This window comes from Falco biarmicus, chromosome 16 (genome assembly GCF_023638135.1).
Source record: "Falco biarmicus isolate bFalBia1 chromosome 16, bFalBia1.pri, whole genome shotgun sequence".
Classification (NCBI taxonomy): Eukaryota; Metazoa; Chordata; class Aves; order Falconiformes; family Falconidae; genus Falco; species Falco biarmicus.
The window spans coordinates 6,425,795-6,448,933 of NC_079303.1; the positions used below are offsets into that span (position 1 = coordinate 6,425,795).

The following is a 23,139-nucleotide window of genomic DNA, read 5'->3' on the forward strand; positions in this document are numbered from 1 at the left end:
GGTAAGCTTATACTGGTAAAAACTGTTCAGATTTTGGAATATTCAGTAATCACCTCACGTTTTCAGGGTTTTTTGTGTATTCCCAGTGTTCAGTCTATGTTACAGTCTGCAGCTTTGAGGGGGTATGCGTACTGATAAATGTATGGATGGGTGTTTTCAAAACTCCAGAGAGACAACAGGAACCAAGCAGCCAGAAAGATAAACAACTCCTGTTAATGATTTAAGGGTTTATGTGTATATGCATATATTTATTTCAGACCGCTATGCAGCAAAGGCGAGCAATGAAAGCCCCATTGCTTCTGATGTTTAAAATGTGCCAGTATGCAGCATGTACAATGAACTGGCTCGTGTCTGTAGGAGTACAGGTAGCTATAACTGTGGGAAGGTAAGCCTACACAGGCGCAGGTGGTTCGATAGGTTGCATGCAGGCTGCCCTCTGCAATGCTCAGAAGTGTCACTGGTGTCTCATGAGCCCTGTGGTGACAAGCAGGGGCTGAGGTTGCTTTCTGAGGAGGTGGCTGCGCGGGACGGCTTACCTTCTGCGCTCTCCGCTTGTCGGCTCTCTGGTTCTGGTGGTAAATTCGGCTGAAGTTGGAAACAATGACTGGAACCGGCAGAGCAATGACCAACACCCCGCTCAGGGAGCAAATGGAGCCAAATATCTTCCCAGCAATTGTCTTGGGCACCATGTCACCATAACTAGAGGGGGGAAAAAAAAAAAGGGAAGCCCCTCCTTCAGACAAGTGCAATGGCACCAAAAGCCTTTTCAGGTTCCCTGAGTGCGTAGCAGCATGTGTCCAGGTTAGACACTAAAGCTTAGAAATGAACCATGCAAGCAACAATTCACGTGGTGCTGTCATCCCAGAGATGACAATTTACACCGTGCTTTGGTAATGAAGTAAGCTAAACCAAAGAAAGGCACTTTTGTTGCAGAATAGATGTGCCAGTGCGGGCTGCTGCTGGGTATGTTATATTCACAGCCTTGCTCATTTAGTACCTACCTCTCCGTGTGGATGAGCTCTAACAAATGTAAAGCTGTACGTCTGCTTGTGAGCAGGTTCATATATTTTCATTCCCTTGTGTCCAGGTGCAAATGAGGACTGATTTACACTTCCATTTCAAAACCCAGCAGTTTTCTTGCCATCTGTACAGTCAGAAATTTGGGGTTCATTCAGTGCCTGGATTCAGTAAAGAGTGAGTTCTCAGGAATATGAGACCAGCTGAAAAACATTCAAACCTTTGCACTGGGTTTGACCCAGCAATCTTCATTAGCAGTTGTAATTTATATGTTAAATAATGCTGGCAGAATCTAAGATGGAACAATCCATTTTGTGCAGATGGAAGATGATTCTGCTTTAGGTTCTGTGGATTCCACAGGACAGAAATCACTCCTCTGTTGAGTGCTCATTTGCTTTTTGTGTTTTTACTTTGCATATCAGAAAAGCTTTCTGCAGCAGTTTTATACTTTAAGCTTTAATACTGTCCTTCTGTAAAGAAAACAAATGTGCTTGGCCTTATGGCTACTCATCAGTGCCATAAGAAGGATCATAGCTGTTATTCCCTCATGGAACATACAGTACTGAAACTGCTGTGGGACTCGGGCACCTGATTGACTGTGCTGTCTCACTGAATGCTGCGTTACAGCGAAGATAATGGGGATTTTGAATTCCCTTTTACAGTTCGGCCCAACACAACCCCCATGTTGCATCTCAGGTGACTGGACCTCTTAATTCTAACTGACTGCGCCATCAGTCGCAGTTCCCCGTCTCACAGCACAGCTCCTGATACCCAGCAGGCATCAGGTGTTGGCAATGCAAATGTTCCGCAGCTGCAGTGGCAACCTCCATAGGAGGCTCTTCCTCCCCCGCAGTTTGCCCTCTGGAAGTGACTTCAGTGCTTTCTTCTGCAAATGGATGATAGGCAAATAAAAACCCATCCAGAAAGCTGGCTGTGGATTGCAGCATGTTCTGATCATGTAACAAAAAGCTTGTTAGTGGAGTAGTTAATGCCCCTGAGTACGATAGGAACATGATTAGCACAGCCACTGACTGAATTTACAGGCCTTGTTTCAGTGAGCCGTTTATTACATGCTTGCCTGCAAATGTACGTTAATATCAATATTCATTGAAGTAATTTTCATCTAGAGGAAAGGAGAAGCAAGCAGGCAAGTAGCAACTGATTTTTAAGAATACTGTTGGGCTTTGCAGTGCAAGGTTAATGCTTGGACTTGATGATTTTAAAGGTCTTTTCCAGCCTTGTTGATTCTGTAATTCTATGACTGTGTACAAACCACAGGGGTACAGGAATTCCCAAAGCACCTCTGTGACTCGGGAGGATGCATTGTACTCTGAAATCCCACTACAAGCAGGTTGATGTGACCTGCCTACACCCTGGAGTAGAAGAGAGGAGCTAGGCACTGCAGCCTGCTGAAGTTTTGCAGCAGACAGGGAGAGGATGCTAATATTAAAACTGGGCCCGAAGGAAGATATTCCTTGTTTCAGGGTGCTTGAAATCTGGAGAGGCCCCTAAGTTGCTATCAGATGGTGTTTGGGATTTCCATGCTCTTTGAAATGTTCTAGTGTTTGATGCAGCAGATACTGAAAAGCAGAATGATCTCCAGTCGAGACTTTATTTTTACCTTTGATGTCACCATATGACCAACAAAGAGCTTTTATGGGAATAGAGTTGAGCCAAGAATAATTCACATCCAAGGGGAAAACAAGTATTCCGAAACACCTTTATTATCCAAAACACTTTTATTATCAGCTGAACTTCTTTCCCCCATCCACAAACTCGTTGGTATGAGAGTCTCTGAATAAAAGCAGAACTTGTTGCACATTAACTACTTGCTCCTGGGAGTCTCTTATGTGCTCTCCTTCTAGGCTGGGTGGCTGGACAGTATGGCCAAACAGCTGGGTAAAAGTTCATCATCGCTGGGCTATCAGACTCGCTTGTGTCGCAGGAGAGGCTTAGTTTCAGGCTAAGTGACAGGTTTTCTTTGGCATTTTCTGGTTTGGGTTTTTTTGTTTTTTTTTTTTTGTATAAATGGTTCAGGCTTCACTAGCTAAGGCTTAATTATCCTAAGCAGAACTGTTCTCCTGCCTTCACCTGCATTAAAATCCCTCAGAATACCTCAAATCAATAAAATGCTATTTATGTCTATTAACTTTTTAGCTGCTGCTCCATGCGAAGATAGTTCGAAAGCTCTTGCTGAGTGATAAGGTCTTTTGCCTCATTTAACACTGTTCTAAAAAAAAAAAAAATAATCTTTCTTACTTTTCTCCTGCTGCCCCTTAACACAATAAGGCTGAAAATTAATCATAGACCTCAAACATGATCTCAGTGACCTGGAGAACTGAGAGAAAGCCGTTCTGTGCATTTGTAGAAAGTATAATAATAAGTGTCTGGCTCACAGTCTGTCTTGTAGAGTTTTGTTCTTACATGCAGACTGAGAGTTACCTCATTACTTGGGACTTCAGAGAAGGTCCTTTAAAACACCATCAGGAAAGATCACACTGTCTTGGAACACAGCGGATTTTGCTGGAGAGATGTAGAACTTCATTTGCAAAACTATTATGAGAGATACTGCCATGATCTTGTACTAGCTAGAGCAGGCTGCACAGGAGCAAGACCTAAAACTTGTAACACTGACTTCTGGTTCTGCTTCGGAGTTGTCTGTGGAGAGAACGCAGATGGATTTGTCCCTCTGGGTTTGTGTGGCATGTTGTGCGCTTGCAGCCCTGTTCTCTGGCTTTACTGGGCTGACCTGTGGTGTGAGTGACACTGGTGTTTAGAAATGTCCTAGCATTTTGATCAGTAAGACCCAGCTGGAGCTTGATCTAGGTCTCCTTGCACTTAATGAGAGGCTTCCCTTTGACTTTGACTATGATGAGGTTTGGGATGAACCGATAAAGTTGCAGTTGTTCTATATTGGCATACGCAGCTACTGCAATATTAATTGCTGGAGTGACTATTTTTGTCCTGATGGTACCACAAGGTACTAATGGCCACATGGCATATTTATAACAGATGCAGTGCCAAATAATTCAAATATTGGATTTCAGTTACTACTAATTGGGCATTTTTACACCTAAAACTTGTTTTTCCCAGACTGGAATGAGAGAACTTAACTTTGCCATTAATTTGTTTAGTAAAAGGCAACTTGTCACCTAAAAAAATTTCTTCTACAGAAAGTGCGCTTTAAGTAATTCATCAATAAACTCATTAGAGCAGCAAGAAGACAGAAGAGTTAGGTAATGATTAACATTCAGAGGGTCTGATGGGATGTTTGAGCCTGTAATGTAACAACGGGAGGCTGCAAATTCAGTAGACTTTTAATGTGACCTTTACTAAATCATTTCAGCTTTCTGTACCTCAGTTCCCCGGTTATGAAATGGCAATTGGTTACTTGTTCTTTGCCCACTTGGTTAAGTTGGTCCTGGGTTCTTTGGAGCAGGAGCTGCTCCATGTTCTGAATACACCCAACACCCAGCAGGACCCGTAAGTGCTACGGCGTTACAAATACTGGTAATGCAAGGCAGTTGTACAGAAATGTGGAGTAAACACAGCCTGTACGTGGCTCCAGGCTTGTCCAGAGATTAATGCTCAGCATCAGCTAGGTTAGATGTGGAACATGCCTAGAGAAAAATATCTTTGCTCTTTGTTTTGCCAGGAATCCTGTTAAATGGCGACAGATTCAGCCAGTTTTCAGTTGCTGAATGCTTTGCTCTGCTTGCTGGCTGTGCTAGGTGAGATGCCCCTGCTGCCAGATGAGCACTGGGGCATGCAAAGGTGTGTAACCTTTGGGAAGAACTGCCCTTGCTGCCGTGTTCCCTGCAGTGCTCCCTCTGCATGCTGACAGTGGTTCTGGAGCCTCTGCACATGTATCCCATGTCTCCAATGACATAGCTTCGGTTTGTCCCCTTGTCTTCTCCTGGTCCCTTCAAAGCCCCATTTCCCACCAAGGAGACACTGTGAATGCTGAGACTTTTACTTGCTGTACACATAATGTAAAGGTCAAGTAAAGCTTTAAACAGACGAATCAGGAAAAGAAACAAAGTGGTCACTCATTAGATGGAAAAGACCATGAATGCAGAATTTCCACTTTTTTTTTATTTGTAGTGTGACTTCTGTGTTCTTTGGCTATGAAAGGGGTCATATGTCACTCACCCTAATTAGCAGCTATTAGCCTTGACAGCATAATGTCCTGTTGTTTTTCTCTCTGTCAGTACAGAAAATGTTATCAAATAGAGGTCACTGCTTCCAAATTCTGGTTTTAGCAGTAGAGGTGTCTGGACACTGCTTAGTTCCCCAGCTGGAGACAGCAATAAATAAGGTGCTGAACAGCTCATCAAATGACTCACTCTAAAAATAGACTCTCAGCAGCATCTCTGATGATCCTCTCTCTCTCTCTGTGCAACATTCACAGCCCTAGAAATAGGGAGTTTAGTCAAAAAGCTGGAAGATCCTATGGTATAGGGACACTGGAAGGTGCTATAGCAGTAACAGCGCTGTGGGGACAGTGAAACAGTTTTTCAGAGGATGCTCTTCTCCAGCAGCCGCCTTACGAGCCAGCTTTTCAGCCAGTATAAGTTGGGCACCTGGGGAGGGGCTTATGGTTCATAAATTGCCATTATTGTATAGTTGTTGTCTCTGTTGGTTTCTCTAGATGCAGAGGAGATTGGGGTGCAATTGAAAATTGATAAACCTGTATCCCAACATCTTCCTCCTTACTAGTAGGAGACCTGTCTTTGGACAGAGCATCAGGTCCAGTACCCATCCCCATCTCCAGAGCTGGCTCAAAGAATGGCAGGCAGACCCACGAAGCAGCACACCCAGGGGGTCCTGGTGCACGATCCTGTGCCCCCAGACATTTGGTTTAGGTTGCAGAGCCAACAGAAGAACATGGGGACAGCTGGTTTGTGGATTGGATGGCCAGAGGAGGACTGTTCTTTCTCAGGTTGCTGTGTTTAAGTGGTCAAGGGACATCTCCTGCCTAGTGATGCAAAACCGTGTGGTTTTCACACACAGCCTATGAAAGCTGAAATATCTCGTAGAGGATAGAAAGAGAAACAATGCTGCTTCAAATGATTTAGTATTTCTGCCTCATACTGGCATTAACAGCTCTTTGAGAGCTTCTTTATCTCTCTAACCTTTTGCCCGGCACAGCAGAGTCAAAAGAAGATTTCACTCCAGCCTGTAAGCTCCTGCTTTTAGGACAATAAGGACAGAATAATAACATTATGTGCCATACAATAGAATATGATTTTGAAAGCCTTTTGCATGAAAGTGATAGAATAAAGCATGGAATTAGCATGTAGCTTTCCAGGTGCAAGAGGTCCTTTTTTATACTGTAACTAAATCACTATGCAATGTTTTGATTTGGCCAAAGGAGAAAAAAAAGTCTGAAATTCAGAAAAAATATTGCAGTTGCATTGCGAGACTGCATATGTTGCATTTGACAGCTCAGAGGAGCTCATGTCCCTCCACTTAATAGGTACAAGTCCGATGTAATCATGCTAATGCTGCTTTGAACCTCCAGTGAAATGATGATTGTGTCACTTCCAATGATACAATGAAAACAAAAGCAAATATTACTCATTTCTTTCTTGTTTTTGTGCATGACAAATGAACAGGGAATTAACAGCTATGGTACAGGGGCTGGGGATAGTTACATCTTTTGTTTTGGGTTTAATTCACAGTTCCTCTGCCACATTAGTGGTTTCATCTGCCTTACTGGATCTGCCCCATCAAAAACCACGGCTCTCCAGAGCACTGCAAGCTGCTGCTCACGTGTGCCATTCTCCTGCCCAGCTGGGTTTTATCCTGTCACATATTCATACCTCCAGGCACACAAAGATGCTGTTGCCTTTTTCAGCAGAGGCATACAAACTTTCACAGGGATTTAATGCATCACATGTGTACTGGGAATGTGGGAGGAGGGCTCTGGAACTGCTGAGCAGCGGTGTCATCTGATGGATTGAATGCAGGCGTGTGACAGAACCGGTGATGGAGCGCTCCTGAAAGCTGACTTGGTCATGGGCTTGTATGATGGCCTCGGGAAAGACAGGTCCGCTTCCTATCTGATTTTACCATGTCCGTAAGGGAGGTCAAGATATTTTCAGAGCTGTCCTGTGCAAGTGTCGTGAGGATTAATTAGTTAATGCTGGCATGGCATCTTGAAAATATGGAAGTCTCTTGAAAGTGTTTTGCAGACACAGACTCAGTAATCCATGTCCATGAGGACAGTCTGGTGTGTTAATGTCAGGTTTTTAAATATACTAATCCTAGAAGGAATGAGATGCACTGATGAACGCCTGAGAAACCTGACACGTGAGGAGGCTTGTGGTACTTCCTGAAAGAGCATGCTGTAAACAGAGCCATAACGGCTTTGAAGCAAGAGAATCTATAAACAGGCTGTCAAATGACAGACTTGAACAGCAAATCAGCTGTGTCCAGGAAGTACAGAGCCTATTTCATGCTAGGATTCTTTTACATTAAATATACTTATTTTCTGCCTTGTTTTGAGCTGGGCAGCTCCCCAGCTGGGTATTCAACTTCTCTAGTGTCTGGCTTGGTTTTACACTACTGTTTTCTTTTTCCTTGGCGTATTTTATTTGTTAATGTTTTCATGGATGCTCTCATCCTCCCTAGATATTCTGCTGAAAATTACATCCATCAGCCAAGCTGCAAAGGATGAGTGCTGTAGATGCATATCAGTGCTAGCAGCAGAAGCTTATTTTCAGTACTCTGATTCTTTTTGATTTTTTGTAAAGCTGCAGTCAGCAGTTACTTAGTAGGGATTTTCCAGGTAATGTTGCCTTTTTAATTTTGTTATGATTTATAAATTCATATTTGTTACTGAGCTTTTTGTGTAATAAAAGGACTGAGAGAGGTATCTGAAATCCGGAAGAAAGGTCTGATGCTGTTATGCCCTTTTCTCATACTGACAGAAGTGAATGTGCGATGAAATGGGAAGATAGGATGTTTAAAACTGAGAGGGATTTCTGCACAGTGCAAGAAGTTATTTCATTGAAACCCACTGTTTCAAGATACTGTGGGGAATTTGCTAGAGATTCATGAAAGGACTGGCCAGCTGTCTTGTTATTAACAGCGAGGCCATGCAGTTACGTCATCTGGGATGAAAAAGGATCACTGAGGAGATGCAAGTTCTGTTGCATCTCTAACAGTAAGAATTAGAAAGAGAGGCAGGTTATTCCCTAATGACTTGCTCAGGGGGGATCTGTACTTCTATGTAACCCGTACCAACCCTCACCAAAGCCACACTAAGGGATCAGAGTAGTGACTTGGGCCAGCTGTAGCCTGTTCATTCCTGTACTCATACCAGAAAGGTGATTTGGCTGAGGGTCTCTGAGAGCAACTGGTATTGTAAATATTCCTTACAACAACAGCAGGCACTGCCCAGAGAAACAGGAATGTTTATGTAGACTCGGGAATAAACTGAGTAGGTTATTTAATACGCTGAGGGTTGAGAATACTTAATATATGCACACATTGGTTCCATTTATTCTTCCTGGTTTGGATCAACTTCTCAGCCTGTAGGCAGTTAAAACAGATGGTCTGAATTTGGGTAACACTCAGACCTTGAGTTGAAGCTAAAAATGGAATTTCATTGGCAAGCAAAGTAGGTCAGAAAGCTAAAGCCCCTAGTCCTAAAATGATGAAAGGCTTCTAATCAAGTGTTCTCTATTACCATTCATTAAAAGGAGCAGGGCAAGAAATATTATTAGAGACCTTTGAAAAAGGGATTACGATAGGAGGGTGAGCACCCTCCTTCCTGCAGGGACACCTGTGGGTTTGCAAACCTGGTTTGGTGTGAGAGATGGGGCGACCACAAATGTCGCTTCCTAAAGTCCTGCGGGCTGGACTGGAGCCGCAGCAGGATGGGAGCGGCTTTCTTCACGGGAGCATAAGCAACTTTATCTTCTGCTTCAGTCACAGGAGTGCTGAGAGGAGAGAGCCTCTTTGCATATCCTCTATTAATACCTTTCACACTAATCACCCTTTCCACACTAATGCTGTCATCTACCTGACTCAGGTTCTGTAATTTCATCGCCTCTGCAAATTGTGACTTGCACCATATTTGAGACTTTCAGTCAGTGATTTCTTTGCTCCTCATAATTTTCAAGTGTGTACCAACTGCTAGAAATCTTTCTTCATTGTAGCTGACATGAATTATTCAAAGCAAATGGGGAACCTGTACCAGTTAACACAGTGGTCCCAGCTGAGCACAACGTTTCAGCCTTTGCTTCATATGAAGCACATACTTAATTCCTGCTCACTGAAAAGATGAGAACATGCTTGTTCAAGTTGCTTGTTCATCTTCTTGAAATGGTACTAAGATGAATGTTTGTTCTTTGCATTTGGCAAACCCAAGCTAATACACTGTTGTTACTCCTCTCCCTTTCCCCTCAAACTCCTGCAAGAAATTACATTTCTCTGAATGGAGAATCACTTGCATTTCAGCTCTGCCAGCAAATGCATTTATAGAGATAGCATCGGAGACCTCCTGTTTGCTCTCCCTTAATGGTAGATGTGGACTGTCTGCCTTGGTCCTGGCTGTCACTGTCACAGGAGGGGATGACAAAACTAGGGACTGAAATCTGGAACATCCCGTTGGTCTATATAACTTAGGAATGACGTTTAGGGTAATTGTTTACTGCTTTAACAGAAATAGCAGTTAACTATGTCATACACATCTCACTATATAAAAATAGATGTTTTGGTTTTTTATAATATCTCAGGTTTCTCCATGACCACTTAATAAAGCATTAACTAGTTTATTACACACACAAAAAAGGAAAATTTAAACTGTTGGTATAAGTTACTCGGAGAAAAAGGAATCTGCTTCAATCTAGAATCGGTATAAGAAAACCTGAATTTCACTTTGCAGAAAATGCCTTCAGTCTTAACCTCCACACCTTACTGTCTTTTATTCCTAATGTTTATTCAGTCAGCTTTTCAGAAGAAGCTCTATTCTTTTTAGTTCTTGCAAAGCTGATATATCTAGCAAAAAACTGATCTCAGTTTTCTTTGGCTTCGTGCATCACCAAGCAGCTATGCTGTCATCTAAGTTTTTGATCCTCAAATCTCAGTTTCAGTAGTGATAGGTGTAGCAGAAAAAGCTTTCTTAGAGTTTGTAAATCTTGATTATTTTTTTTTCGTTAGCCTTCTGAACTTAACAGCATTTTTGGTTAGACGGATTTTTATCCAATTGACAGAGTTATTTTGATGTAGAATTTATTGAGAAGACTTAGCAGGAAACACCAAAGATGTTATCTGGGCTGTTACTTTTCTGAGCAGAAGACAAGTGTGAAGAGGAAACATTTCAATAGAGTCCAGGACCAGTGGGGGGTGGGTGGTAATTTCATGCTGTTCCAAAGTTCTCTGCACTAGGGAATTTCAAGTGAAGAGCAACTGCTACGTGTTGATGCACCTCAAACCCTTCAGCAATACTGATCGCATGCTGGAAATCTGTGTGTGTTGCTGGGCAGGTTGCACAATAATGAGAAGTCCAACAAGAAAAGAGTCAGAATCCATTTTACACTTGTGTTTGGCAAATTGCAAAGGTCCTCAGTTCCCTGAACCAGGGAAGTTGGGGGTTTGGTTTTTTTTTTTTTTTTTCTTCTATTCCAAGCTTGCAAATTCTTAGAGTCATGGTACTGGCAGCATCAGGGGCTTGTGTGGATCTCTAGGGCAGTCTCTTGCTCAAAGTGGTTCTTTTGTCAGAAGAATTGAAAAATGTGTATAGGTTCACAACAAATTACTGTTTAACGCTTCAACTCACCATATTGGTTAAGGAGAAACTTTACCATAACAGTGAGGATTTATTGCCATACATGAGCAAAAAATATCCATATAATTCTCTTTTCTGACACAAAAGGCCACCCCTTGCTGTGTATTTCCATATCATTTTTTCCCTGTGAAGGTGAAAGTAGGAGGTTATTTTCAAGGTCTCCTGCTTCCTTGGTAATTGAAGCATTTCACCCTGAACCTGACAGCAAGTTCTTCCTTGGTCAATATTTAACTTAATTTAAATTCTAATGTGGGCACTAAGACTCAAATCCATTTATAAGAAGTAGCCCTTGCAAGTGGTACGGGGCAGTCACCACCCGTGGGTTCTGTTTGGCCCTTAAACCATAGAGCTGTGGCATGTGTGCAAGTTGTAATGAGGCATCACAGTCTGATCTTTTTATTTATTCATTTATTTTATTTCAGCTAATGTCAGCTGTATGGCTGCTCCCTGCATGCAGGTGAGGGGGGAAGCCTGCAGCGTCAGTTCTGATGCTCAGAGGTGTTTTGCTTAACAGCTTGTGATGGTAACATGGTTAAAGAAGTCACCGTACACACAGTTACTAATTAGTTTATGATTTAGCATTGTTATAATTTTACTAGTATGATATCAAATCATAGAATCATTTATGTTGGAAAAAACTTTTTGAGAAGATCGTTGAGTCCAACCATCATGTGCAATTGATGTGCAAGGCTTGTCACCCTGGGGTGCTCCTGTGCAATGGCTTCCTACTGGAGCTGCCATTATAATTAGCCTGTAAATGAATAGAGGTATATTTTATCCAATATAGAGTGTACACCACCTGAAATAAGGCCAATTAAAGTGAAATGGCAGCTTTGCATCCACCCACTACTGAGTGAGCCCTTCATCTTGGGTTTTCTCGTTGTGACCCAAAGTAATATTTTTAACCTTCCTGTTTTCTACAGCCATCAAGCATCGATAATACTCAGGAATTAGTAGGAAAAAGTCCTGAGTATTATTGTCCATCTGACCATCATCTGATACATGGCATCTGGCATGTTAGCAACTGAGTGCTTCTCTTGTCAATAACACACACTTTTTAAAAAGTGTTTGTTTTAATGGAAAATAAAATGTCCCAGATTACGGCATTATTTATTTCTGACTGCATACACTAAAGGCCTTTTAAATTACTTCATTATTAATTCAAGAGGAATCCTGATATTACTCGGGGTGAAAACCTTATACAATAACCTTATAGTAGAATCTGTTCTTTTTTTTTTTTTTTTTTGTAGCACCTTAAAGCTCTCTGTAAAAGGAATCTTTTCAGAAAACATACAGGCTGGAGAGGGCAGTCAGTGCATGGAGCAATTAGACTTTTCACCTAATAGCAGGGTTGGAGGCTCCCTGCCCTGTCTTAAATTCTTAACTCTGGTGTCAGCTTAAAGGAAATGCTGGGGTTTTGCTTTCATTTTATCCTCATCTTTTTCTTTTCTGTCTTTTTAAGCAGCTTGAGCATCCATGCTGAGCCATGTCACATTCAAAATGATACACATACTGTGCATTTTAATGAGCTGCTAACACTGATTATACAAAAAGCAATCTCAGATATGTTTACTGAGTTTAAAAAAAAAGCCTGTGGGGAATTAATTAGCTTTTTAAGAATTGGCTTTTTGAAAGCCTCAGATTCTGGAAAAGTTGAACTTGGAAGCAGATTCAAAGGAGTTGAAGAAGTGTGCAGAAGAAAAAGGAGTAAGTTGTAATGGACTGTTGCACATCCCAGGAATCTCTATACTGGTCAGAAGATGCGCTGATCGCTGTATATATAATTGATTCACACTCTAAAAGCTTTCTGAGAGAGGAATGCCATGCAACACCTGGATTGTCTGTAAAGTTTCCACAGCCTTTCTGCAGGGATTCACAGAGACTGATGAAATCGCTGGAGACCCTGCCACGTTCGTGGCAAGAGACTTAGAATGTCTGCTCTGGGTGTATGGTGAAGCCACAGCATCGCAGAGTGGCTGAGGTTGGCAGGGTCCTCTGGAGACATGGTCTAACCCCTGCCCTGGGCAGGTTGCTCAGGGCTGTGGCTGTTGGGTTTTCCATGTCCCCAAGGTTGGAGGCTCCGTGGTCTCAGTGGGCAAGCTGTTCCAGTGCCCATCACCCTTCCAGCAAAAAAAGTGGTGAATACTCTCAACCTGGAGGCAGTTCTCCTCGCGCAGTGTTTTTCTTGCTGCAGTATTTTAAGTTTTGCCTCCGTGTGGAGGTAGCTCTGCTTTAGCACTGGGAATGGTAACACACAGAGGCACAACTAACCTCTTTCTCACAGTTCCTATAAAATGGGGCTTGACTAGTTTATTGGAAGAGTAAAGCTGTTGTAATTTGATCATCTCCTTAGAAGTGTGATTTCTTTAATTATATTTAAGCACCTAAGCTTCTCTTTAAATAATAGTTTGAAATATTTTATATTTAAGAATAGCTATAATTCTGTAAATTTGCATAGAGTACCTTTCCTGATCAGAAGTTCTATTTCAACAGTCTAGCAATTATGATCAAATAATGAAGTGCATAAAGTATGTCAGGTTTATTGGAATGAGAGATGTGGCACAAGTGAAAGGTATAGCTCATGTTTAAAAAATAAAATAATGCGAGCTGTACACTTCTCTCTACATCCTATTATCCTTATCCATAAAATAAGGACCCTAATAAACACAATTTCACAAATACATATTTTTAAAAAATAGCGATGTCAGAAACACACTTCATTCAAGGCAATAGAAAGTTGCATACAAATTCCAGTTAGTTTTAGACCTATCTGATTAATGCTTCCCTTTCCTGCAGATGTAAAATGCTATTCAAGGGCCGAATATTACCTAAATATATACTACTGTCCTTTCCAAAAGAAAGTGATCCAATAAGGCAGCATTTGTCATCAGATAGTGACATAAGAAAGGAATTAAGCATTTACTTGGATCAGGCATACATTGTAAATGAAAGACACATTTTAGTGGCAGGAAGAATTACATGAGCGTCAAAGTGGTCATGTTGCAGAGAGCCCTTGTAAGCTCTGCAGAAGCTGTTTCAATGCAGGCTGCTACTCAAGTCCTGGAAACGTAAGGGACAAATCCCTGTAGTAGTGGGTTGAATGGCAATCCGGGAGTTCAGATGTGGAACTGGTCCTTGAAGGATGACTTGGAGTGGACAGGATATTACTGAGATCAGAAAGATTTGAAAGGAGTTTTCTTTATTGCCCTTCAGTAGAATTACAAATGATATTGCAAATGTTGTAAAACCATGTCCCAGGGTGGAAGGCAGGACAGGTTCCAGGACCTCTCTTTTAGAGTGCACGAGTTCCGATGCTGAGGAACTGGGAGCGGTGTGTTTGTAGCGCGGACTGGCTCAGCTTTGACTTCTAAGCGAAGCAGAATCGGGGTGAATTGAAGACTTGTGGATATGTATTTCAGTGCTTTCACGTGCATCGAGCACGTAGTGCTTGAGTATGTTCTTTCAGCCTTGCTTTGCCTGACTTGGTGATCTCATCCACAGACTCACTTGGCTTGTGAGCAGAATTGGAACTGACATAGGGCTGGATTTGCAAAAGTAATTGGGCTCATAAGAGGGATCACTGAAGCACTGGTGCAAGCCTAATGCTATTTGCATCTTTATGCACCTAAATAATTTTGTAAATCTGGCCATAGACACTACATAGAATACTGAAATCCACTCTGATTTTAGATCACATCAGGCAACCTAGCGAATAGGCACAGCTTTACGCTGCAGAAGAGGCACAGTCTGAACATGATATACCATGAAAAATTGGGAGATCATATCCAGAACCTGTGCCTAGCTCTGCTAACCGAAGCTGGGGTGTTTCCTCTGCAATGCAGAAGACTCGTTTGGCGTAGGCATGCTTTGTTCTGCCTTGTTTAGATACTTAATGATTTCTTCTCCATGCCCCCCCTCCTTTTTAATAGTCTTGTTTAAATAAATATTAATGCCTTATCTTTGAGCAGGTGCAAACCTGTACTCCAGAAAGACTGTATTATGGTTGCAGAACCATTATCGTATCCCTATCAATCATACTCTCATTTGCTCCTGGGATGTAAAGAGCACCTGTGGCTAGTTAGCTATAGACTTTATTACAAGCTAGATGACTTCACCGTTCCTTTCTCTTAACTGTGTTCCTTCTGCTTTCTTTTCTATGAATAAATTTTGATTTTTTTGCAAGCCTTGAAATAACTTCTTTTCCCTCATTTCTTGATTGTATAGCAAAAAATAAAAATAATAAAACCCCAAGAAATACAGATGCCCCTTTGCAAACCTACTTAGTGCAGGACAGCAAAAGGTTGTCACAGAAGACAGTGAAAACGAATAGCTTTTTCTTATGCTAGTTACGCTTTTATCTTCTTTTATATCTCTATTTTTCTTTTAAATGTGCCTTATTAAAAGAAATGGTGAGCTTTAAACACCACACTGCAATACAAAATTTATTCTGTTAAGTGTATGACAAATAAATTAGGGAGTCTTTGTTTCTGGTTTTATGCAGTTTTTTTCAAATGAATGATCCCTTGATTTTATCCGCTTCCTTTGGCAAGAGCCACCATGACAGCACAGCAGTGTCTTTTGGATTGTCTGAGAGGATTTACTCTGGATGAGCGCAGCTCTTATGGAAAGGGGCGTCTTACGGATTCGTACATTACAGACATACAGGCTCTTCCTAGCACCGTGTGTCACATATGTGGGGGGGGTATGTCTATTGCAGGTTCCAAAGCACTTTATGGATCCGTCTAAACTTGTAGCAGAAACCAGTTTCACTTTTTGGTCACCATTCTAGCAGTTGATGAGATGGGTGGCAGGATGAAGCTAGCCTGGCAGGACGCTGGTGGAGAGGACGCTGCTGAGAATACCAGCATACCCCTTGCTTGGTTGTTCTTGATGCGGCTACAGGATTGCAGGTACTCACAAGCTGCTTTCCAGTGCAGAAGTGGGACGCGGAGGAAGGCAGCATCCCTTCCAAGGATAGTCGGTAGCCCTGAGCTTCAGTCTCAGTGGTCACCTGAAGTCGTAAGGTAACTGTGTGACCCCTTTCCTTCACTGCCCACTGCCAGCTGGCCCTCTTCACTTGGAGTGCCAGGAATTCAGGCTCTAGGATCCATCTTTATCTGTATTTTAGAATATCTTACCCATTTGTTCCTCTAAGCATGTGTTAATATTAATAACCCATAGATAATTTTTCTGAGTAAGAAGTCAAATTCACCTACATGCTGCCAGATCTACGCCTCCAGGGAAGTGTTCTGAGTCTAGAGCTAGCTGAATAATTCTATTTCAGACTCCCCTTTCTTCAGAGACAGACTAAAGGAACATGCTGACAAATATCGGTTTCTCTTGAAATGTTTTGGATTTTTATTAGGAAAAAAAATAATCCAAACCATAAACTTTTAAAGGGAAGCGACAAAAGCCAATTGAAAATACAGGCTTGTTTGTATGTATTTCAATTTCCCTTGTTTGTATTTGATTAAAAACACTGCAGATTTAATGTGATTTTTCTTCTAAATAGAAAGAAAAACAAGAAGAAAAATAGCCCTGCATGAAACTCCCTGTTATTTTCTCCACCAGTGGAGTATTTTATCATTGTGAGAAAAAATTAACCAAAGTAGTCGAAGTTTGCCAGTGATTGATAGTGTCACCTTAAATGTTACTAGTCAAAACTTGTTTTCTCCTTTTTCACTCCTCCAGAATTCAGGTAGGCAGTTTGCCAAAGTGTAAAATTCCCTTTTGTGCAATTTGAAAAGTCAGCAGCACCAGCCGTGTTGTCACTCCGAACATCGCATCGGATTAGAAAACAGGGACAAGTTTCTCAGCCCAGGCAGCGCTGTGGCCCTGCGGAGCAAGCCATGCGCCTGGCTGCAAGGGACACTGCACCCGCGGGGCATCAGCTGGCAGCCCTGTGACAGCGGGAAGGGGCTGGGGTGAGGACTGGGGTGAGGCATGGAGCAGGGCAGGGGAGCATGCTCTCCGGTGTTCATCTACCTCTGAAGATGCTGAAGGATGCTGAGCAATTAGAAATTCAGGCCATGTTTTTCTGAAGCTGCAGGGAAGCTCTGGTCAGTGGTGGAACGGTGTCATCCCACTTGTGATTTAGGGGGGCTTTGGGATAGGTGACCCTGAGCTCCGATAGCACCCAGCCTGGGGCTGCTTCTGGGGGGCTTTGGGATAGGTGACCCTGAGCTCCGATAGCACCCAGCCTGGGGCTGCTTCTGGGGAGCTTTGGGATAGGTGACCCTGAGCTCCGATAGCACCCAGCCTGGGGCTGCTTCTGGGGAGCTTTGGGATAGGTGACCCTGAGCTCCGATAGCACCCAGCCTGGGGCTGCTTCTGGGGAGCTTTGGGATAGGTGACCCTGAGCTCCGATAGCACCCAGCCTGGGGCTGCTTCTGGGGAGCTTTGGGATAGGTGACCCTGAGCTCCGATAGCACCCAGCCTGGGGCTGCTTCTGGGGGGCTTTGGGATAGGTGACCCTGAGCTCCGATAGCACCCAGCCTGGGGCTGCTTCTGGGGAGCTTTGGGATAGGTGACCCTGAGCTCCGATAGCACCCAGCCTGGGGCTGCTTCTGGGGAGCTTTGCAGGAATCTGCGCATCCCACCCACCTGTGCTGGGGCTGGGCAACATCTCCTGCAGCGTCTGCTCGCCTGCCCTTTCCTTAGCCCAGGAACCTCTCCTCTCCTCCTGGTCGTGTGTCACAGGCAGGTTCTGACAGGACACGTATGACAGAGTGTGTGCATGCGGGTGCGCTTTACAGGCTGAATTGCCTTACCCGCTTCAGCTTTGATCTTCAGAATTGTTTTCTAATGTATTTGCTGCAGGAGTATAAAATGTGCATGGTATTCTCCTTCTCTGGTAATGCTCGGAAAGTTGATTTTGAACTTTTGGCCTTATAAATATGTTTCTCCTAGATGAGAAAGCAGACAGCTTGTGATGAAAATTAACTTGCTAATAAAAATAATTAGTACACAAAGGGACAATCAGCAAAATCAAACCCTGCTGTGATTCCCTAAGTGTGTTTAAGTATTGCATGAATAGAAACAAGTTATAAGAATAAATCATTTGTGGTCTGCACCTTGGGACGAAGCTGAATGATGGTTCTTGTCTCTGTAGATACCTCGGGTCCTTCCTTATATTTTACACATCTGAGCAGCCAAATCTTTATGCACATTCATAAGTATTTCAGGAAAAACAAGACTATATTGTCTGGGTCTGTTTTATGGCATCACTACTACACTATAGTGAAATTACCATTTCTCAGTTTCCACCAGTAAATCTTTTGTCTAGTCCTAAATCCTCTGTCTAGCCCTTCCTGTCGCTGCTTGCAGAGTTGGTAAATTCACAGCTTCCCTGTCAGCAGATTTTATTTTCTGACTTCCTTTCTTTCTTAGAAGATTTTTCTCCATTATTTGCACAACCTGAGATTCAAACCATTGTCTGTTACTTTATTCCCACCTCTGCTGTGAAGAAGCCCCTTCCCCTTCCCAATCAGTACAGGTAGTTTAAGCACATTGTGTTTTCCTCTCAGTCGTTATTTTCTCTAATATATTACAAGGAGATGCCTGGAGAAAAGTGAGCATTTCTGAATTTGCCACTTGTGGTATCTTTTTCTTCCTGTTGCTACATATGCTCTTTGAAAAGCTGAGCTTTTCCCTGTAGATACTACACTTTGAATGCTGAGTCTGAGTTGATGCTTGCATAAAAACACTTGACTATGAATTCATTCTCGTGCGATTACTGATTCGCCATCCTTCCTCCAGGTACAAACCACCACAGATAACATTCTTTGAATTTATCTATGGGAGTGATACACAGCAGGCTCATTTCCCAAGGTTATTTTGGAATAAACAAGCAAACAAAACCAAGCCAAAACAAAATGTAAAAACCCTAAAACAAACAACCAGGAGCCCAGATCTGCAGCATGCATTTTTATTCTTGTCTTTCCCATAGAAAAAGGAGAGATGTCAGAATTCAAATGTCTCGCAGTATGTTCTGCAAAAGCAGTGCAGCATGCCATTTGGATCTGTCAACATTTTATATTGTGACTGGCAAGGAAGCTGCTGCACCTTTTCCCTGCAGATTAGTACAACAGCTGTAAGAGCCATACAAAGTGATGTAAGTTATGAACAGATCTTCCCAGATTGGCCAGGGAATTAGATGAGGGAAAACTGCATGCCATAGGTTTGTTTCTTTGGATGGGTTGGGTTTTTTTCTTTTTTTTTTTTTTTTTTTGGTGTGTGTGTGTGTGTGTGTGTGTTTAGATCTTGCATAAATGGGAAACAAATGAGCTTTTTAACTCATCCTGATTTAGGAAAATCTATGGTTGACCTTTAAGCTGACTAGATTCAGTACACAGATTTCTTTGACTTCTCTACAGTTTAAAGCTATGTTTTGCTCCATTTGTACTCATGGGGCAGTTAAGCCCCTGCAAATCTAAAACAGCAGTAGTGAGATTTCGGCCCTCTTCTATCCAGTGCTGGATCAAAAATATATTATAAAAATATCTCACATCTGAACATTTCTTAGAGGTACAAACCTTTGCTTTATTTTAAGGAAGACAAGCCAGAGGAATGAGGACATCCTTCCCCAGACTGCTGAGCTACCTGACTTCAGAATAGCTGTAGCATAGGGAATGCGATTTTTAGTATTACTTTAAATCCAGCAAAACAAACCAAAAAGAAATGCAGTTACAGCTCTGCAATTAAAGCAGGGCCGTACAAGTGTGGCTCAGTGGAGATGTGCATATGATAAGCCTATTAAGTAGTAAATCTGGATATAAATCTGAATGAGAAAGTGTTTAAGTTTTGTTATTTGTTCGCTGTGCACTGCTGCAGACCCTTTCACTGCAGTGAAAATTAACTGTAATTCCTTGAATCCGTAGCGCTTTTATTTGCATCCTAGAGGGACTTCAGGTGTGCAGCTCTCCTCAGAGAGCGCTTCACTGGGATTTGGTTGCTGACTGTGGCAACGCAAGCCCGGCCGCACCGGCCACCCCTGTGCTGGGCTCCGGCTGCTGCAGGTCCCTGGGTCCCCTGAGCGCTGCTGCTTGTGGTTGTGCTGGGAGGGAATTTTTCTTGCTGGTGTTGTTTTTTGGTTCTTCAAATGAAATCATTTCACTTTTGAAATGAATGGATGGTCTTAGACTTCATTGGAACTAGAATTTTCCCAGTAAAATGAGCCTTATTCCCATCATTACACTTAATAATTGTACTTCACATAATACCGTTGTCCCCTGAAGACAGTGGTAAAAGTTCCCTACCCTTCAGTGAGAGTGTGATGTTTCCTATTACCTCAGGAAAACGATGTTAAAACCTAAATGACTTCACAGAGCTCACATACATCCTTACAGGGATGAGGCTGCTTGGTTCAGAACATCCAGCCTTGTTTGGATTTATGTATATGAGCTGGTAAGTTTTGTGATATTAATTTTATTTATTTGGTATAATTGTGCTCTGAACAGCAAACTATCCTGGTCCTCCTCTTTTCTCTGTCCTGTCTAAATCACATCTGCAGTATCTGAACAGCCAAAGTTCCTTGCCTTCCTAATGAAACAGGCTGCTTAAGCACTAAGCCCTGGTAATCCAGTTTATGTTTTCATAACAGTAAATATAATATGAAGGTATGCACAGCTTGTGCTTGATGTAAGCAGTGAGATCATTACTGTGTTCCTAAATCCTTTTATTTTAAGATTTATTTAGTTGATAAACTTTACGTGTTTGCCCTTCATTTGTCATTTCTAGCATGGGCTTTAACGCAAAGCCAGCTTCTACCACTCCAGTGTAAGCTTCCTTTTGCCTGGAGATGTGTTGGTACAGGAGACACAGAGATGTCATCGACAGGATGTTGAAGTGATAGGTAGAGTCTCTAAGGGACGTGGCTTTTGGCTCTTTATGTGACTCTGGACAACCTAAGCAAGCTCTTTTCTCCTCAGTTACCCTTGCCTAGAAGTGAGGAGCTATGATTTCCTTCCTTGTAAGCCCTAGTGTTTTCCCTTGCTCTTTATATAAGGGAATTTGCTCTTTGCACTGATACAGTGTCCAGTATGTATTTTCATAATCATTATTTACACTTTGATTAAGCATTCATATTGTTCAGTAGATGACATTAATCATATCAAAATGCCATTTTATACAATGTTTAAGATCAGAATTTCCTGTTGAAAATCAATGAGAACATCTTCCTGAAAAATTAATGACCTGAATGTCCCTTCTTATATAAGAAGTATCTATATTTATCAATGCTGATATAAGATGCTGTGGTTATCTGTCTGTTCATGGCCTATACAGAATTCTGTGATGCTTTTCTCAGAGGCAACCAGTTGGCTGTCAGGAGCAGATGAGTTTTAGTCTGCACCAACATGGTTTGGATTTAAAATAGAAGCCTGGAGACAAAAGGCTTGATCTCCTGTTAACAGACCCCTCCTGTGGATTACTTTGTCATTGGACTTTGGCCCTCACACAAGGCGCTCCAGTAACTAGGAAGGGTTGTTCCTTCTCAAGTCCTACATGACTCAAGGTGACTGAGCAATTCCCTCCTGATGTGGGTCTGTTCAGAATATAACTTTATCCGTTAGCCAGAGCTGGGTCAGGGAGAGAGCCTTGATTCTATTCCTAGTCCTGCGATGACTTACACTGCTGGAAATTGCATCTCGGCACTGCAGTTTATCCTGGACAAATTTAGAGACAGAGGTAGTATGTCAAGTGATCAATGCCATTGAATACAAAGGTCTGTGTGCATACCTCTTTGTTCTGTAATGAAACTGTATACCTTACGTATGATACATAACATTTGCACTTGCAAATTGCAGAGGGGTTAGGGCTCTGTTTGATGAGTTAAAAATTTTGTGTTCGTCTTGAAGTTTATATACATATATATATATGTGTGTGTGTATATATATATATATATATATCTCCTGTATCTAATTTAGCCCAGGGTGTAATAGGTAAAAAATTGCAGGGTAACCTCATCACCTGTAAGCATTCTAGTGGGAAAATATCTAGCACCAGCAGGAATTAAAGATGTTAAAAAAACCCCCATCCTTTCATCAGTGCTTTCTTCCTCATTAAATGCAGAGTTTGCTCACAAGTATTTGCCAAATAAAAAGGGAGAAATAGCTAAAAGTTAATACTATACAATTAAGTTCCCTTGAATTTTCCCAGAAGGTTCACCTTAGCTTAATTTAATATCCCCTCAGTTCTCCCAAGCCATCTGTTTGGCTGAGATGCAAAACAAATGTGTACAGTTAGATGTATTTATCATGCAAGCCTTGGAGGTGACAAAAGCTCATAAGAAACAGGTTTGTTCACTGACCCCACAGGGCAGTTGTTTCTTCAAGAACTCCTTCACCATGCAGCAAAGGGCTGCTATTAGCGGTCCTGGAAGACACTTTGAATAATCCAGCAAGTCAGGTAAAGCCCGTGTTAAATGATGAGCATTCAACAGTCCTGTTGAGTTGGCGAGCTGGGCTCAGCAGCTGTGGCAGACAGAGACTGACCTAAATACCCACTAGATGGGGGCCCTGAGGGTCCGTATTCGAAGCACATGCAACCTCTTTCCTCCTGAGCTCATCAGAGACAACTGCTGATTTAAGCAGGAGAGCAAAGCGAGGCAGGAGCGCTGTGACAAAAGAGGAAAGCTTCGTGACCCCTGCGGTGATAACCTTCTAGCCAACCTTAATAGCACAGCCCTGCCTCCTGGGGAGTAGGTGCGAGCCTTCGGCTGTGCTGCTGCTGCCGAGCTCCGCACTGCGGGTGCTGCAGACCTTGAGCAGCGCTGGGCCCTGCGCAGCCCCACGGGTGGGGGCACTTGGGGGTGCAGACACCGGCGTGCTCGGGCAGCCTGGCTCCGGAGCCAGCAGCGCCTGCGTTTGGGGGAAGAGTCTGGCGCTTACCCCTTCTTGTACGGCAGCATTCACAGGTGGGCAGAACGTGTCAGCTGGTGGCAAGTGCATCCCCAACAGCTGGTGGGACTCTGGTTCCCAGTTCCTCCTCTGTCATTGCTAGAGGGTGCTCTTCCCAGAGCCCGGGGACTCCTGAGCTGGGACACTGGGAATCCTCCTGCACCGTTGTGAGAGGCTAACGCAACCTCATTGCCCTGTAATTAAGTTTGCTCTTCCCTCCTGCAGACCGAAGGGAGGCCAGCGGGAGCCAGCCCTGCAGGGGGGTACAGGCCTGATGGACAAGAGGAGCGCAGGTTAGAGCAGTGGAATCGGTGCTGTGAAATGCTGAAATACTGCCTTGTTCAGTGCTTGCTATTGCTGACGCTTTTAGCGTTGTATAGTGCTTTTTGGCATTTAAACAGCAATGATTCTTGCACACGTCAGCCT

General features: G+C 42.8%; 1 protein-coding gene across 5 annotated transcripts in view; it reads right to left on the reverse strand.

Annotated features, from left to right (window-relative positions):
• Positions 1–23,139, reverse strand: part of KCND3 (potassium voltage-gated channel subfamily D member 3) — a 133,059-nt gene that overhangs the window by 35,101 nt on the left and 74,819 nt on the right. For all 5 annotated transcript variants that reach the window (XM_056361692.1, XM_056361688.1, XM_056361689.1 and 2 more), the window contains exon 3: positions 537–699. In XM_056361692.1, coding sequence (XP_056217667.1) covers positions 537–699 — 163 coding nt within the window. The remainder of the gene's footprint in view (positions 1–536; positions 700–23,139) is intronic.